At 36.2% G+C, this 17,254-nt stretch overlaps 1 protein-coding gene across 2 annotated transcripts; it reads right to left on the bottom strand.

The window, feature by feature from the left end:
* Positions 1-47: 47 nt before the first annotated feature.
* Positions 48-11,731, bottom strand: LOC141592201 (importin subunit alpha-9). 2 transcript variants are annotated; one of them, XM_074412798.1, is made up of 12 exons: positions 11,486-11,731; positions 10,884-11,103; positions 9,990-10,143; positions 7,543-7,645; positions 4,636-4,820; positions 3,627-3,706; positions 2,658-2,808; positions 1,877-1,958; positions 1,720-1,778; positions 1,291-1,596; positions 560-725; positions 48-480 (listed from the first exon to the last, which is right to left on the bottom strand). In XM_074412798.1, the coding sequence occupies exons 1-11, from the start codon at positions 11,535-11,537 to the stop codon at positions 561-563; spliced, it is 1,557 nt and encodes a 518-aa protein (XP_074268899.1). In that variant the 5' UTR covers positions 11,538-11,731; the 3' UTR covers positions 48-480; position 560. The 2 variants fall into 2 exon arrangements, with proteins under 2 accessions (XP_074268899.1, XP_074268900.1); XM_074412799.1 differs by having other exon boundaries at positions 48-467.
* Positions 11,732-17,254: the final 5,523 nt, after the last annotated feature.

Raw genomic sequence — 17,254 nt, 5'->3', positions numbered from 1 at the left:
TAGATTTATGGTGCAATCTCTATCCGCATTTATGATACTAACGAAGATCAAACCGCAACAATTACTAGCAATTCTATATACCAAGGTACTAATGTTGGTGTACACAAATTGGAGGTCACAACTCTTTAAGAATAGGCTTGCTAGTCCACTTTTTTCCTCACAATTACTTGAACTACTATATATTTACATGAGCCACTTGACATCCATCTAAGCATTACATATGTACTCGTTTATTTGATTGCGAGAGGAGAGGGTTTGAAGAATCGACATGGAAAAAAAAAAAGCACACTGCATTACTCTTAGGTCTTAGGCCAGAAGAAGAAAAGGGTACGTATGTAGCATTGCTCAAAGCACTGCCAGATGCACCTCATGGAATTGTAAGAGATTCCACGAGTAATTTGGGATTACTGCACGAGCAAGCGGCAAGCCACATAGAGGTCATACTCACAAAGAAACCAGAACTGGACCTACACACTTTAACTGTGTAAAAAAACAGAAAATTATGATAAACAAATTCTGCTACAAAAAAAAACGACATATATCTCTAGGTCTTTAGTACCTTACTCGTCAATCCCATAATCTTCACCAAAATAAGTGTCAACCAAACCATTAGCCATATTTCTGAGGTCTTCATTTTCATGAAACTGGAATCTTTCCATGGCTTCAATACCGTCCTCCCTTTCCACTAGCTTTGGCCCCTCCCCATTCGGCATTCCTCTCATAACCTACCAAAGCCGATAGCAGATTAGACAACCTTGAGAAAATCACTGTCACATAACCTGCGTCACTGCTTATATCTTTCTAGGGTCATTGCACACTGCGGCTATTGAATCTCTTCACGCATACTTCACAATATATATGCACTGAACATATACAACAGTAACATTGCATTTATCTAAGGGGTTGGATGATGGGCTGTTTTCTATTGAATTGTCGAACGTGTCGGCCATTGCTTGCATCAACAGACTCATTTCAATAAAGGAAGTGCAGACAAGCAATTTGCTCTACTAGATGAGAGCATACGTTAACATGAAATGTAGCGTGAACAAATTTTCCGAAAGGGATGTTGAATAAAAAAAGACTTTTTTCTCCAAGGCATGTGGTTATGAAACATTGTTTGGATGGAAGGATTTGGAGGCGGCAATTTCCACAGTTTGGTTCGTAAGTTAAGATTAAGGGAGAAGATGCCACCATTGTCTCTCCCCTCCCCTTCCCTTCCTTCCTCCCTCCCTCCCTTCATCCTTCACTACATAACATAATTCTAAAAGTTTAATCAGAAGATAAACTCACCAGCTCTAAAAATTGAAGTCCCAATCTTGCAGCCTCTATGTCTGCAGACCTGACAAGTTCAATGAAGCTGCTAAGGCATCCTCCACGAACCAACAAAAGCAGGTGCTCCACAATCACACATGGCTTTCCAGAACCTTCAGTGGGGGCCACACACATGTTGCCTAGTACATACGCTACCTCTTTCCTTATATCAATAGGTGCAGTTACCATAAGACGCAATAGCAATGACACTGCTTCTGTTGAGAATATTAATTTCTTGTGATCAATGGAGCCTGCTGCAATGTTAGATAACACCCACGCAGCCTCCTAAAACAAATGCAAACTTTTATCAAAAAATAAGCTGGAGCAGTAGACAGATTAGTTTCTTGTCAGGTTTCCTACTATTTTTTTTGAGTCCGTGACATTTAAAGAACAAGTGTGCTAAGATACCTTTTTTAGCACACGGTGTTCACTTTTCAGGCATCTAACAAGTGCTGCAACAACTTGATCTGTAATGTGTCAAGAAATCAATACATCGGCCAGAAAATTGTCAAAAGCAGGAGAAAAAGAAAACCTTATAACCAAAAAGGGGGGGAAATATACAAACCTGTATCTTCACTTCCAGCAACAAGGACAGCAGAAGTTGTTCGTGTATCACCAGCTATAAGATTACCTAAACTCCTCAGCACCTAAACCATAAATTAAATTGAGGTGCAGGAGGAGAATTTCATGAATGGTTCAACAATTTATAACCATATGTGCATATCCGTTGAATGACTTGAATCATTAGAAGAGGAGCAGATTTTGAAGCCATAATGATTTCTATAGTGTTAAAATCCCACAATCGCAATCATTACATATTTGGCATTGACAATTATAGCCCCTCAATAACATGAAGACTAAAGTTACATGAACGGGCAACAAGATAATGATTTCGTAAACTTGGTATTAAAGTGAAGATTTAACACATTGGGAAAACAGTTTTGAAATTACCCACACAGCCACGCATTGGCCGCAGCACCTTAACGTACGTCTGCAATATCCCAATACGCATATTTTGCATCCATTACCACTTTCCCCCACCAATACCGCATTATACCATGTTAATGTTGCAGATAAGTAACCTATGTGCAACCTAAAACACCACACTGGATCATAGTAAGCCGTCTTCTTCTCAATACATCAAAAACAAAGCTTTCATTGCTTTGAATAGCTACTTATAATTTAATTTAATTTAATCAAACTTGTCTAAATTTAATTTAATAAAACTTGTCTGCTGTAAAATGTTACCATATTACAAGTCTAAAAACAGTACAGGACAATGCTTGAGAGCCAAACAAATTGAGTTCAACTGCTTTGTATGTAGAATATATTTATAATCAAATTACCGGAATAAGCAGTTGCAAACTATTTGATGATGCCAATCTTTCCACAAGAAGCTGCAAAAAGTTATTCTTCACCATCATACTTGACGCAATGTCTGAAAGAGCTGAAAGATACACAACCACCCAAGCAACTTCAGTTGCTATTTCATCATCCCTGAAAACAGCATACAGCGAGCCATTAATACTATTTCTAGATGCAGCCATAGCAAACAATTGTAGGTATACAAAAAGGGGAAACGAAGCACAAAAAGAAACCAAATAAGTGGACTCTCCAAGAGCAGAACAAATGTTTTAGGCACAACACTTCTAAATTACCACCCTCCCAACAGTTTGAACAATGGATATAATCAACCAATAAAACCACCCCACCCACCACTAGTCCAAACAAACTGAAGATATCCAAAACTTCAAACAAAATGTGAAGGTGACTAGGTGAGTACTTGAGTCAGATAGCCTATAACTCACTAGTCATTACAAATGATTATAATTATTGTTTGTCTGTCGCTGGGCAGATTTGAACAAAAAACAACTCTTGAAAATTCAAATCCTAAATTTGGTGGTAGGTGATTGTGCTATGCATATGAGATCTAGGAACTTGAATCTTTTGACAAGTATGTAACCTTGAAACATGTTTTGAATGCAGGGGTAACAAGCATATTGTAGATTGCCCATTACCCCATCATAAGCATAAGCCATATAGGCACTCAGGTAGTGCTGCATATGTGCCATCAATTACACAGAAGCTGATAATCTGATATGCATTATCTATGCATAGTTCATCTACCCTAACACAGGATATTGAGGCATCCAATTACTCTATAAGCAAGCGCCGAAGGCATAATGATAACTAAATAAATGAAAATCTATTGACTATCTGAATGCTTGATATCCTATAACAGTTACAGGGAAAAAGAACACCACAAGTCAGTTAGAGTATCAAAAACCTGCAACAAAGACAAGTGCCTCACTTACGATTTCCTCAAGTGCCGACTGATTGCATTGAGTACACCATCGATTCTAATGAGTTCGGATGCAGCTCTAGGATGTGGTCCCTACATAACACCAAAACGATAAACTGAGTTTCCTTAGTTCATTAACACATGTAAATATGTAATTAACTTCATAAGCTAGGAAGTATTAAGTAGATCATTAGTATGTCAAGAGTAGTATGCCCCGTTCATAGGAAGTGAAGACAAAGTGCATATGGTTGTGGAAATGAAAGCGGTAACTTATAACTTATAAACAGCTTACGTTTAAACTTCTAAATCAAGGTTGCTTTCGACAACAAAAAATGACAAAAAAAAAGGTTGAACGAATATTTTCTAGGGAAAAATGACAAGAGTATGGCACGCATGAAAATATAATGCATGCAAGATTTGGTAGGACAAAAAGAATGTCGCTTTGACCAATCAAACAACATTTCAAGTTTCAATGGTTCTCATAAGTCATAAGCCTCCGACATTACACCCACGTCAAGAACTTGTCTAACCAAAAAATATCCGTAGGACTATTAAAGTTTGAATAGAATGTGCTTGCTAAAGCAAATATGGTCATGGCATCATATATGAATTTTGAGACGTGATCTTAGAGTCGTCGCGACCTGATCTTGGTCATTGTGGCATATATGCAGATGATACTGCCTCACAAAGCGGATTGCGACAACCTTCAAAACTTCGATAATTTGGGCTCATGCCCTAGATTTAATAACTTGATTGTGGTAGCCCACTAACTCTAAGCATTATCTCACAGAGATAAATAACAGAAGTTTTCAGTCAGAAAGAAAATAAGGGGGAACCATAGGCACCCAAGTAAAATTCATTAGAATACCCCCCACATAGAAAAGGTTTGCATTTAGAGGATTTCAGACCACACACACCCTTCTTAACAGCAACATATAACAAGAGGAATTAGAAACCGTCTGTTATACAGATTCATTTATTAGCTTTTGAATGTGACTTAACAGTGAAATATCCCGTAGTACCTTAATAAGATTTGAGAGCGCCCAAGCAGCTGTCCTCACAGTAGAACCCTTGTCTGGGAGTATCATTCTGGCAAGAGGTAATAATGCCCCTTGAGATAATAGAACATTTCTAAGGTCCTCACCTTCACCCGCGACATTTCCCAAAGCCCATGCGCACTGCTCAGCTACTGATAAAGAACTTTTCTCTGCATAGCATTAACAGCCAGTCGTTGGAGGATGACTCAAAATCCAAAGTTTACAATTCTTGTCAGGTGGCTGAAATTTTACACTACCCTTAGTCCCAAAACTCCTATGCATTTGTGCCTCCTCATGGACCCAGAAGCGCAAGGATGAGCAAATACATCACTGGAATCACCAGCTTAGTTTAAAAAGGCACAAGGCACACCGAGGCGCTAAGGGACCGAGGCGATTAGGCGCAAAGCGCAAGGCGAAGGCATGCGCCTTTTGGACAAGAGGCACCCTAAATTTTCCAAATTTTATATAACAAATTTGCATTTTCCAAATAAAATTTTGGGTAACAATACCCTTTTTGGAGTTTATAAGTTGGCTAATGTGTAAAGGAGTAAAATTTAGGAATAAGGGGGAAGAGAAATGGCATAATTAAGGTCTAGAAGAAAAAGATAAGGAAAGTCCGTACAAGTTAGCGTCTTAGGTGAGCCTTGTTAAAAGGTGCACCTAAATGCACCGAGGCATTTTGGCTAGTGCCTCATCCAAGGCGCAACTTAGGCGCACTCAAGGCGCGCTTTTTTAAACTAAGATCACCCGCCATCAGAAACGAGGACCACATAGAAGAGGTCACGTCGTGGTATTAAATAATCATGCTATGACACAGTGGTTAGATAATGGAACAGTTTAGCATGATTGGTCAAATATCAAATAAGTACCTGAACAGTTAAATATAGGCCTTAATAGCCATATATTGATTACTTTTGAAAGGAAATTTACGTATTGGAAATCATGACAGGGTAAGTTGAAAACCTTACATATTTGTGAATTGTGAATACGCATATTGGCTGACATTTGATACCATATCAGGTGTGCTGAGTAGAGGAGAAAAAAGAAGAGGGATCACATGGGAAAAGATGTATGTAACAGAACTCCATACAACAAGAAGCCCTAGCCCCAACTCCCAACATAATCAGTTGTTGGCTTACATGAACTTTAGCAAGAAACGGAAACGGTGGAAGATATACAAAAGGAAGAAATTGAGAGAAAGCGTAGCAAGCGAAATCTCCATAAGATTGATGTAGCTAATACTCCCATTTTTTATTTCTTCCCTTACGTGGTCTCCAAGACGGTATTTTGACCGTAGATTCCGACATGAATATAGAACCTTTTTTGTCGAAAATAAAATATTGTGAAATATTTTTTGATGATAAATGTAAATATTGTAATTTTATTTAGTAACAATTTTTGTTTTTTTTTTTGAGTTATTCATGGTCAAAGAAATAAAAAAAAATGGAAGGAAATGGGAAGAAACAAAAAAAATGGAAGGGAGTAGGTTTCTTGAGAATAAGAAACGATCAAAATCAAGAGGAAGGCTTCCAATTGGAACCTTTACGAAGAGAAAGTATGGATAAGAAGCTAATAATATAGATATAGATGTTTAAAGATTGCAAATATTTGGGTAGATTAATTTTTTAAATCTGAGAGATGCTTGCCCCAAGGTCTCAAGGAGTTCATATCATTTCAAGTGTACTCCCTCCATCCATGTTATTCTACCATTGAGAATAAGATCTCTAGTTGAACATTATCTATCACTTTAGGATCCCAATGTAAAAATGCAATAGGCGTCCACGAATGGCGCAAATTACCCTACAAGGATATCAATGGCGTATCTTATAAAAGTACTGTTCTTTTAAGGGTAGTTTGGTCAACTTAGCACCTTCTAAGGTTGACATGATAGTATTATTGTGCACCCTATACAACAACAACAACAACAGTATTATTGTGCACCCTATATCTCAAATAAAAAGATGGTACGAGTGAGCCTCATCAGCTCATACGTACATACACAAACAAAAGAGTGATATCATCTTTATGACTTTATAGAGGACAAGGATTTTCAGGCATGGAAACTTTTTTAGCGATGATAAAGGATTTTGCATGTCCATCACACACACACACACACACACACACACACACACACGCACGCACGCACGCACACACACACGCACGCACGCACGCACGCACACACACACACACACACACACATGTACTTGCCGTAAGCGGGAGCCTTTGAAACACTAGGTAATCATGATATTATAGTAAAAGATTTTACACCGACTGAATTACAGAATTTTTCAAAGGAAATAACAAGACAAAAGATAGCATCCCAATAATGGTATATTCATTGAGATATCCCAAAAATACTTGTACCCAAATTTCACTCCTCTTTCAGATTAAAAATGAAGTACCAAAATTTGTGCAGAAAGAAAATAACAAGATGAAAGATAGCATGCCAATAATGGTAAATTCATTGAGATATCCCAAAAATACCTGTACCCAAATTTCTTTCAGATTGAAAATTAAGTAGCAAAAATTGTGCAGAACAAACAGCTCCACTGTGCAACAAAGACATTTAGTTTCATGAATCACGATGAAAGATCTTTATCAATTTTATCCGGCCACTATAAAGATTGGAAATTGACTATGGCATAATACAAGTTGGTGACTTCAATCTTCAGGCCTCATAACAATTTATGAAGTATATCAGTAACTATGCTAGATTGGAAGTATGATGGCCCCTCAATCGTCATTCCCTCAGTGAATAAAATATGAAGAATAAATATACAAATAGATGGCCAAAGCCCAAAGTATGAGAAAGAGATAATACACAGCACATAATAAGCAGGTGAAAGAAACTGAAAGGTGGAGCATAATAGCATATTGATGCAATGTACCGACCTCCAAGATGCGCAACGAGCAATGGCAATGCAGGAAGCAGAGATTTCGTTTCCTCTGGCTGTCCTGCGGCAATGTTTGTGAGACACCAAGCTGCCTCAAGTAACTGCGACATAAAATTTGGCAATGAGTACCTCAACAGTGTTAAAGTAATTACAGAATCACCTTTTGTGAAAAAGGTACGCTACCACTCAGAATAAACTTTTTATGGCATTCTTGTAGGGGAATACAGTTGAGTATTTTCACTTTGTAAAGGATAATATAGCAGATAAAACAGCTCAAGGTGTAAGAAAGTAAGATTATATAGCAGAGTCGATGATTCTAATACAAAGTCTTGACTATCCAGTTAATAGATCCTAGAAAAGCTTTTTACACCATTCACTCTGAATAGTACAGAACTTGGTTAAGAAATATGGAAAAGATTTAAATTTACAGCAGCTTAGCATTGACGCGAAATAGTAATTAAGGACCCACATCCCTCAAACTCTTCCCCCAACAACGAACCCCCATTAACATTCCTGAAATCCCCTCCCTGCAAGCAAAATTCCCTACCCCACCCTGAAAATCCCTTCCCCCCCAACCACTCCCCTCAATTCACTTTCCTACCCTCAAAAACCTTGGTCCTTGGATGAGGAGTTTTCAATGAGGGGTGAGGAAAAGGATTTTGGGGATAGGGTAGTGGTAGGGTCGTACGGGTTATCGAGAGTGGCGGAAGGGGGATTCGGGATGGGGATAAGTTTCGAGCGTGAGAGAGGAGGGTGGAGTAGGTGTTCGGTGGTTTGGGTTGAAATAGGATAATGGGATGGCCAGGTAGAAGGGTGGAGTTGGTTTGGCGGGATGGAGATGGATGAGTTGGTTAGCAAAATCATTCAGTGTAAGTGTAATGTTGGAATAAACAACCCAAACCCCACTTGTATTCAACAACAACATCACTCTAATGCCTCGAGGCTCTTGTACACAATCTTACCCATTGCTAAGAAGTAAGAACACAGAGTCACTTTTTTCGGATGACTCATAATGGAAAAATGCATCCAATGACCGCAATTTAACTATAGAAATAAGCGCAATCAGCTTAGAGAGTCATTTGATTTATTCCATCATAATCCAAAATCAAAGAATATTAAGTACTAGGTAGTCTCCAAACACCTTCCATTCGCTCCACTAAAAACCAATCCAAAAGAAAACACAAAGAACATGAGGGAGCATGTAGGGAATAAGTGGTTCACAAAATAGATACAGTTGCCACATAAGTAAATGCCGCTCAGATGACTGAGGTGCGAAAAAGTGATTTTAAGAAATACAAGTAGGAATAATCCAGGTAGGAAGAGCGATAATCCAGAAAACAAGGGCATGTTCTCCAATACTCGTAAGGGATAATTTTGTTGGAATATGTGTCCTCCGACAATAATGCGATCACAACTGTCGATCATGATGATCACATGTTTAAGTCTCATTTTAAAGAATACAATTGGGAAGTAATATTTTACTGGTCCACACATATCGTTAAAAATACATAACAATTTTATGTGACATGTGACAAAATGACAAATTGACAAAGATAAAATGGAGTCCATTTTATCTCTAATGACCGAAATTAAGGGGAGTATTAGGAATATATTGTGTTGATTATGTTAGTGGTAAACATAATCATTTCCTCCTAAACCTAGCCATGCAACCCTACTTGCTCTTGTGAAGACCACCTTGTGCATGCATTGGTCCCTTTTCTTCCCCCTTACCCGGTTTTTCAAAGAGCAAGGCCAAGGGTCTTTTGCTCTATAATTTATCTCATACACTACATCAAAAGATTAGTGTATTATCATTCATTTAACATCTAAAAATAAGGTTTTTAGAGAGAGAAAAATCTTCCTCCTTCTCCCTTTCTCTCAACCGAAATTATTGAGTTTATACTAAATTAATATTGTTCTAGTAATAATAATATTAATTTTATTAAATTGTTACTTTGGGTATAAATCCTTGGGAGGGATTCTCTACTTGAATCCTTGTTCATCCACTTAAGGAAGCTCAAGAACAAGTGAGTAGGAGAACTCACTTGTGCCCATAAAATCCGAAATCCTCAATGTATGATGATGATTTCTTCTTTAAATCTTTTATTGTTTGCATGCATAAGATCATCTTTTAATTTTATGACTAAATTATATCAACACATATTTGAATATGTTTAGTATAGAGATAAAGATTTCTAACAAATTTTTGCCATTGCACAAATACCACATAGCCAGGAGAATTATTTTATATGTCAAACGCATATATAATTCTCAACATTATATTCCAAGGGAATATCAAGAAATCAAAATCACCAAACATGGAACATATAATTGAGCATTTCACCATAATGTGTGTATCAATCCGACGAATCAAATTATCATGGCTCAAGGATAAAACCAGGAACCAACAAAAAAAAATGAGCAAAAAAAAATGTGTGAGACAACCTGCTCATCTGGAGAGCCAAAAGATAGACACTCCACAAGAACTTGTACGGCCCCAGCTTCAAGTGCCACATCAACTGGGGGTAGTTCAGATCTGGATAATAGATGTCTTAGCTGGCGTAGGGCATTTATCTTCTTCTGTTGAGCACCCTTTCCTCTGTTATTCAAGGAAAATTAAGAAATAAACAGACAAATTTGAGAAAACCTGTTCAGATTTACGATCAATAAGAAGAAAGAACAAGATACTGCAATTCAAGTAATCAGCTCACAAGGAATAACACATTCACTATACGTCTATACCCCATGGAAGTAAACGAAAAAAAATGAAAAAAATAAAAAAAGTTACATAATCCAAATAAGATACTCGTGCCCCTCTATATTTCATACACAATAAGCAAAATGTCACAATGTTAAGCAGGTCATCTGTTGTTTTGTTCACATACCACAACAACAACATTAATGCAATTCCTTTATAAGAACTCCTACGCAGACAATGGACATTTGGACACAATTTTACCCGTCATAGCAAAGAGACTTTCCTGATTATAAATCACAGCACTTATACACTATTCCACAGTCCATGAGTAGAGCGAGCAGAAAATTAAACGAGTCATCATTGCCATAGCCTCACAAGGGCCAAAGCACACTACAACACATACACACATAAAAGCTCAGATCATATTAGTAAAAGGGCTTCTGTTACTACAACTCTTCATAATAAATTGTGGACCGGCATGATACTCAACACTTCGACATATGTGTTATTTGAGCATTTCATTTTAAGCCAAATAAAATCAAGAGGAATTTCATGACATAGCCGATTCCGTAGACACGCCCGTGTCATATACTTGTAACCAAAGATTGAGCAAGAAACAAAGGGGAAGAAAACACACATACTGAAATGCAATAGCAGCTTTCAACGCTTCAACAGCTGAAGTGGTCTGCGTATCCAAAAGGGACTGCTCTTGATCAAGCATCATATCACTGTTAAGCTCAGTGGCATCCTCGCTGCCAATTCCTACCCTACAAAGCCTCTTTGTTCGCATGAGCGCCTCTCTCCTTTCTTTTGCAACACTAACAGCATTTTGTCGCCTTCGCTGAGTAGCCAAATTCCCAACTGAGCCAATAACACACAACCACCAGAATGTTAAGGCCTATCTTACTCAGACTCGGACAGAAGTATCCGACTCAAGTTAAGTCCTATCTTAGTCAGACTTAGAAATGAAGTATCCGACTCAAGCGCGTCCAACGCCCCCGTCCTCAAATCCAGCTACTTTATAAAAAAAATGGTCATAACATTGACTTAGAAATGAAGTGTCATACCATTTCCGAGTGTCAAGTCTGAACACGGGCACAAAACATAATATGACGAGTCGGAGTAACATATATTAAGGTCAACAAGGGTGTAAATTACATTGATGCCTAACATGGAACAAAATAAACCTTGAAATAATGTAATTTGCTAAAAGAAGAAGATGAAGGGGTTTAAGAAGACATGCCTGAGGATTTAATGGGGTCTCTTTTCTGAGAAATCAAGTTAGCATCTGCCATTTTTTCCTTGTTTTTCTATATATAAACTTGTGATTTCACTAATTGATAGGCTACTCAATTGTACTGGGATTTCTGGATTGCTCCTTAGCACCTAATTTTCGCTATTTTCTGAAGCCTCTGGATTATTTAGGGTGCTAGTTGGGAACGACTCCAAGGAGGGATTATAAATGACAACTTCCAATTCAATAACTCTTGGTTAAGAGAGCTATGACGAACAGCAAGTGGATTATACATCTGATGTAGTACATCAGATGGTATAGTTTTTGAGCATTGATATAAAGTTTTTGAGTTTTAATTTAAAATTTTTGAATTTTATTATAAAGTTTTTGAGTTTATTTACTTAAACTTTAATCTCAAAAAGTTATATTATAACTCAAAAAAATTACATATAAGCTCAAAAAAAATTGACTTTTGACATCATAAAACTAAAATGTAATTTATAACTTCTATAGTACTCGAAATAAATACACAAAAACTCAAAAACTCATTAAGTCATTAAGTATGCAGTACTAGCTAGCACCAAAACGGACACGGACACGTGACACGATATCCCATGAAATTTAGAACACGGAACACGTTATTTAAATTTAATAAAATATATATTTTTTAGTTATAAACGTTCGATTTTAGTTTTGTAAAAGTATTTGATAGTATTAAATTTAGAAATTTTAAATAAGTGAAGGTAAATTTGGCCTTGATTATAACTCATTTTTATTTCCCAGCCAAACTCATATTCTAATCAATCTCTTTCGACAGCTCATTTTTCGTCTAAAGAATATCATTCACCCCAAATGATGTCCAAATACCAAGGACACGAGTCGGACACGTGCCCAAATACCATGAACACGCGCCGGACATGTGCCCAAATAAAAGTAGAAAGTTAGACACGGCTTTATAGGTGTCCGACACGTTTAGACGTGTGTCCGACGAAGGTTGGTGTCCGACATGATGTCGGACACGGGACTGCAGATTAAAAAAATTGTCTGTGCTACCTACTGTAAGTATGAGACGATGATACGAAAATTGTGCGGAAGCAGTTTAATAGAATAACTCATTTGCAGCTTCGAATTTTTTCACTTGAGCTCGCCATTTTTGAATTAGACGAGTCGGATAAAAACTACCGTATATTTATTTATTCTTTTGCGAAAGTGGTAATTTATCTAGAATTGTTCTTGGGTCATATCGCCCGATAACCCTACCCATCCGGTCCTTATTTTTAGCGGGTTTGGACACAAAATTTTCTAACAAATGGGTCGTGGGCTGGACAAGCCCGACCCGATTAAGTAAATGGGCCGGACATGGACACGAGCTTTTCCAGACGGGCCAACCCGCCAAGCCCACTAAAAATATAAGAATAAATTTTCAATTTATTTGTGTATGTTAATTGTTTTATATTATAAATAACGATTTTTTTAAGAGTTTTTTATAACTGCTACCAACAAGTAACCCACTTTTTGAGAATTGCTACCAAGGTAACAAAAAAAAAGTTTAAAAACTACTACGTTAATCCTTGATTCGGTTAAAAATCAGTACCAATCAACACCTAAACTCAATTAAGATGAATCTCAACCATTCATTTCAAATCCTTAGATTAAGTCATAATTATTATTCTTATTTTATCCTTCCCTTCCTCTTTAAAACATTACCCATCCTAATTTCTTACACCTTTCAACTCCATTAATCCCTCTTCAAATCTCTTCATTCATTCCCTCTCTTTAAATCTATTCATTCATTCCCCTCTCTTTGAATCTATCATATCAGGTAACATTGCCTTCAATTCATTCATTATCTCTCCTTATACTCCATTAATTTATGTTAAATATATCCTTTGTTTTCAAATTAAGGTGGTAAATCTGGGTTTTGGTTATTTGAATCGTGCAGCAATGTTTTCGGGCTCCTATTTTGAGTCCAATTACAAGGGGTTAAGTAAACAAATCAATGAAACAACTTTCAATGAAATTAAAATTCGAAAATTAGGGTTTATGAAATCTAATAAACAATTCAATCATGCAATCTAATATAAAATAATTCAGGAAATCAATGAACTTTCTGAAATTTGCACTACTAAATTCAAGGTAAATCCCCCTTATACTAAAAGAATAAGAAAACTGAAAATTTTTCCGCCTAAATGCTTTTAGCTAGAAATTGGACCTAACTTTATCTAGATAAGTATTGGACCTAATATATGGCCTTTATGTGTCACAGACTCACATTATCTTATCAAACACCGCAGGTTTTATAGTTGGGCTAAATGTATTTTATTCATTATTATCTCATTAGCCCAATGTATGTATCTTAAATGTCGTAAATATTATATTTAAAACGTATGCAGATTTTACTCATATTATTAAAATCATTGTGTGTTTTTCACTTTTTTGTTCTTTAAATTTTTTACTCCGTATATAGTAACAAAAATTACAAAAATAGTTATATGCTTCAAATGCGTAAAAATGCATAAGTTTTGTAATTAAACTAACAATCTTATTTTTTTTAATCATAAACTTATCCCTGAGTAAAAATGTAAGATTCGCTTTATTTTAATTCATAGTATTTTTACACATTAACAATTGTAGATAATTAAAAATAAAATTAAAAGTTCATTTATATATTATTATTAGCTCTAATTATTAAGTTCTCTACACATGACCATCTAAAATACCGTGCATTCGCATAGGCTCTACACTAGTTAAGAATAAAGTGTATAAGGATGAATAACAAACATGACAATGAATAGAAAATGCCGACAAAGGGATTTTCCAGGTAAATCAAGTTAAGTGATGAAGTGTTGGAGTAGTGTCCTCCACAATGAGTGCGTTTACATATTAAATCTCGTAAAAGGAATATCAGGGATTTATCTTTTTATTTGTCAGGTGGGCATCGTCAATCGATAATGATTGACTGACTAGAGTTTGATATTACTGTCGTATGACGGCGGTGATCAGCTGATCCCTTTAGGTCACACCTATAGGATGACGCCCAAATAGAATAAATTAATTATTTGTATGAGATACGAGATAATTAATTCCTTGTATTATTTGACTTTTAGTTAGTCACATAAATGTATTATTTGATGACGGGTTACGGACTCGGGACAAGGAGATTAATTATTTAATTAATTATGTGATGTTTAAATAATAAATGATTACAATTTATTAATTAATTGTTAATTAATTAATTTTATACGATATGTGTATATGTTTTGAGGTAGAATCAATTAGCTATTAAATTTTACAAGAGGTTGTAAAATTAGCTAAATGGGTTAATATTGACACATTGTATGTTGATAAAATGGTCTTATGATTACTTAATAGTTAAGTAGTCATTGGTACTTAATTTATATTATTTAAGGGTTAAATAATTAAATTAATATATAATTATGTAAGATAATTAAATATAAGACTTATAAGCATTTGTGGGGCAAATGTCGAAAACCGAAATGGACCAAAAGTAGTCCACATGTTCCGGTTTTTTTGAGGGCATACATGTGTTCATTTAAGTGGATTTTCCACTAAGAATTGTTCCCCATATTTTGCTATAAATGTCCCACTATTCACCTAATTTCTTAAGTTGAAAAAATTTGAAGTAAAATTGGTCTATTTCTAAGCTCTAAAACCGGTTGCCTTCATCTCTTTTAGAGACCAATTTTCCTTCTTATTTTGTTCATCTTATTCATCTAAAAACAAATATAATTATCAACTAATAATATTATCAAAGTAATAATATTTATTAGTACATCAAATATATAATAAACAAGGTTTACTACTAAATTTACCTGGTTAGTAATTTAGTAGATTTTGGGTTGATTCTTGGGTGTATCCTTAGGAGACCATCTTTTTGGTGGTTTGTTATCTTGGAGGATCATCTATATTCCATAGCTCAAGAACAACTTCAAGGAAGGAGTCCTTGAGTTGTGCCCAAAATTTGCCTTGAACCATTGTAAAGAATTTTTGTCTTAAGATGGTTTTATACCATCTCTTTAATACTTTTCTTTGCATGCATGTAAATTTAGACCACAAAAATTAACTTGTAATTTTGATATCATAAGATGAGTATTAATTTGGTCTAAATTTCTAACAAGTGGTATCAGAGCATTGTTAAATACATGCATGTTGTCTTAAGACGATTTTAATAATTTATGAGATAAATTAATAAAATTGATATTATGTTACTAAAATTAGTTTTATCACATAATATGGTCTTACATGTAAATAATCTGGTCTTAGGATGATATGGAATGAAAGTTTGATTTTTGTTAAAATTTTCCACTTTTTATAACTTATTTTTTTTTTTTGGGAAAGTGTAAGTTATCATTGATAATAAAAAGTCACCCATACAATTCCCTAAGGCTATAAACTAAGCCATCAGGATCACCACACAACTACTTAACAATTGAATTTAACCAAACATTAGCTCCTAAAATTTTTGATTCTACGCGAGAACATTTTAGACGCATCAGTGTTTCATCCTTGCATTGCTTGGCCACCTGTTTAGGATGAGGAACAGAACCCTCAACCCGACATTTGTTCCTGCACATCCATACATGGGAAATCAGACTTGCTATAGCAACAGCAAGAACCTGCTTCAGTAGCAAAGAACGGGCTCTCTGCTTGACCCACCATTCAATTACTCCCTGGTTAGGCAGAGAAATCTTCAACCAGTCAGCAACCATCTCCAAGCACCTATTACTGAAAGGGCATAGGAAGAACAAATGCTCCACAGTTTCAGCATTACTCCCACACAAAAAGCATACATTCGTCTGAATGATACCCATTCTTATCAACCTATCCTATGTCAGTAGACGTTTATGAGCAGTCAACCACACAATAAAACCATGCCTTGGAATAATTAAACGAGTGGAAGTCCAAGGGTGCCAGGATATATCAGGGCCATCATCTGTCAGCCATGAATACCCCAGCTTGATAGAGTAAGTGTCAGTAGCAAACAATTGTTGTTTGACCAAATCCTTTGCCCAGCAAACCTTCCTCCATGCCCAACTTGAGCCTTGTCCAGGTGTATAATCAGTCCAGTCTTGGTCTTTGATATAAATTGAGTGAACCCACCTTACCCACAAATGATCCGTCTTGTTGGAAACCCACCAAGCATACTTCACTATAGCTGCAACATTCCACCAGATCAGCTGCTTGATGCCAAGCCCCCCTTTCTTTTTGGGTTTACAGATATTCTCTCATGACACCAGTGCTGGACTCTCCCTATTATCATTCCCATACCAGAGAAACCGCCTGCAGAGACTCTCAATTTTCTGAAGAACTGTCTTAGGGATGATAAAAATTCTCGCCCAATAATTATGTAGAGTGCTATAAACTGCCTTTATAAGGACAACCCTTCCTGCATAGGATAGTCTCCTAGCTCGTATCCCTTTAATCCTATTAGTGATCTTGTCAATAAGGCAATTACAGTCCTCAACACTCAATCTTTTAGGTGAAATATTTACCCCCAAATATCTAAATGGTATGTTCCCTTTCTTCATTCCTAAGGCCTTTACCATCTGATACATAGTCCCTTCATCCACACCATTGCTGTAGATATTTGACTTCCCTTTATTCATTTGCAGTCCAGATGCTTGAGAAAATGAGAGGAAAGCTCTTAACATCATAACCACAGAATTAATATCCCCTCTACAAAACATGAGCAAATCATCCGCAAAACAAAGGTGATTCAGCTTGACTCTTTTGCAGAGAGGGTGAAATCTGAATTCT

The sequence above is a fragment of the Silene latifolia genome, chromosome 7 (assembly GCF_048544455.1).
Source record: "Silene latifolia isolate original U9 population chromosome 7, ASM4854445v1, whole genome shotgun sequence".
Classification (NCBI taxonomy): domain Eukaryota; kingdom Viridiplantae; phylum Streptophyta; class Magnoliopsida; order Caryophyllales; family Caryophyllaceae; genus Silene; species Silene latifolia.
The sequence above is the reverse complement of the archived record's forward strand: the minus strand, read 5'-3'. Positions and strand labels throughout refer to the sequence as shown.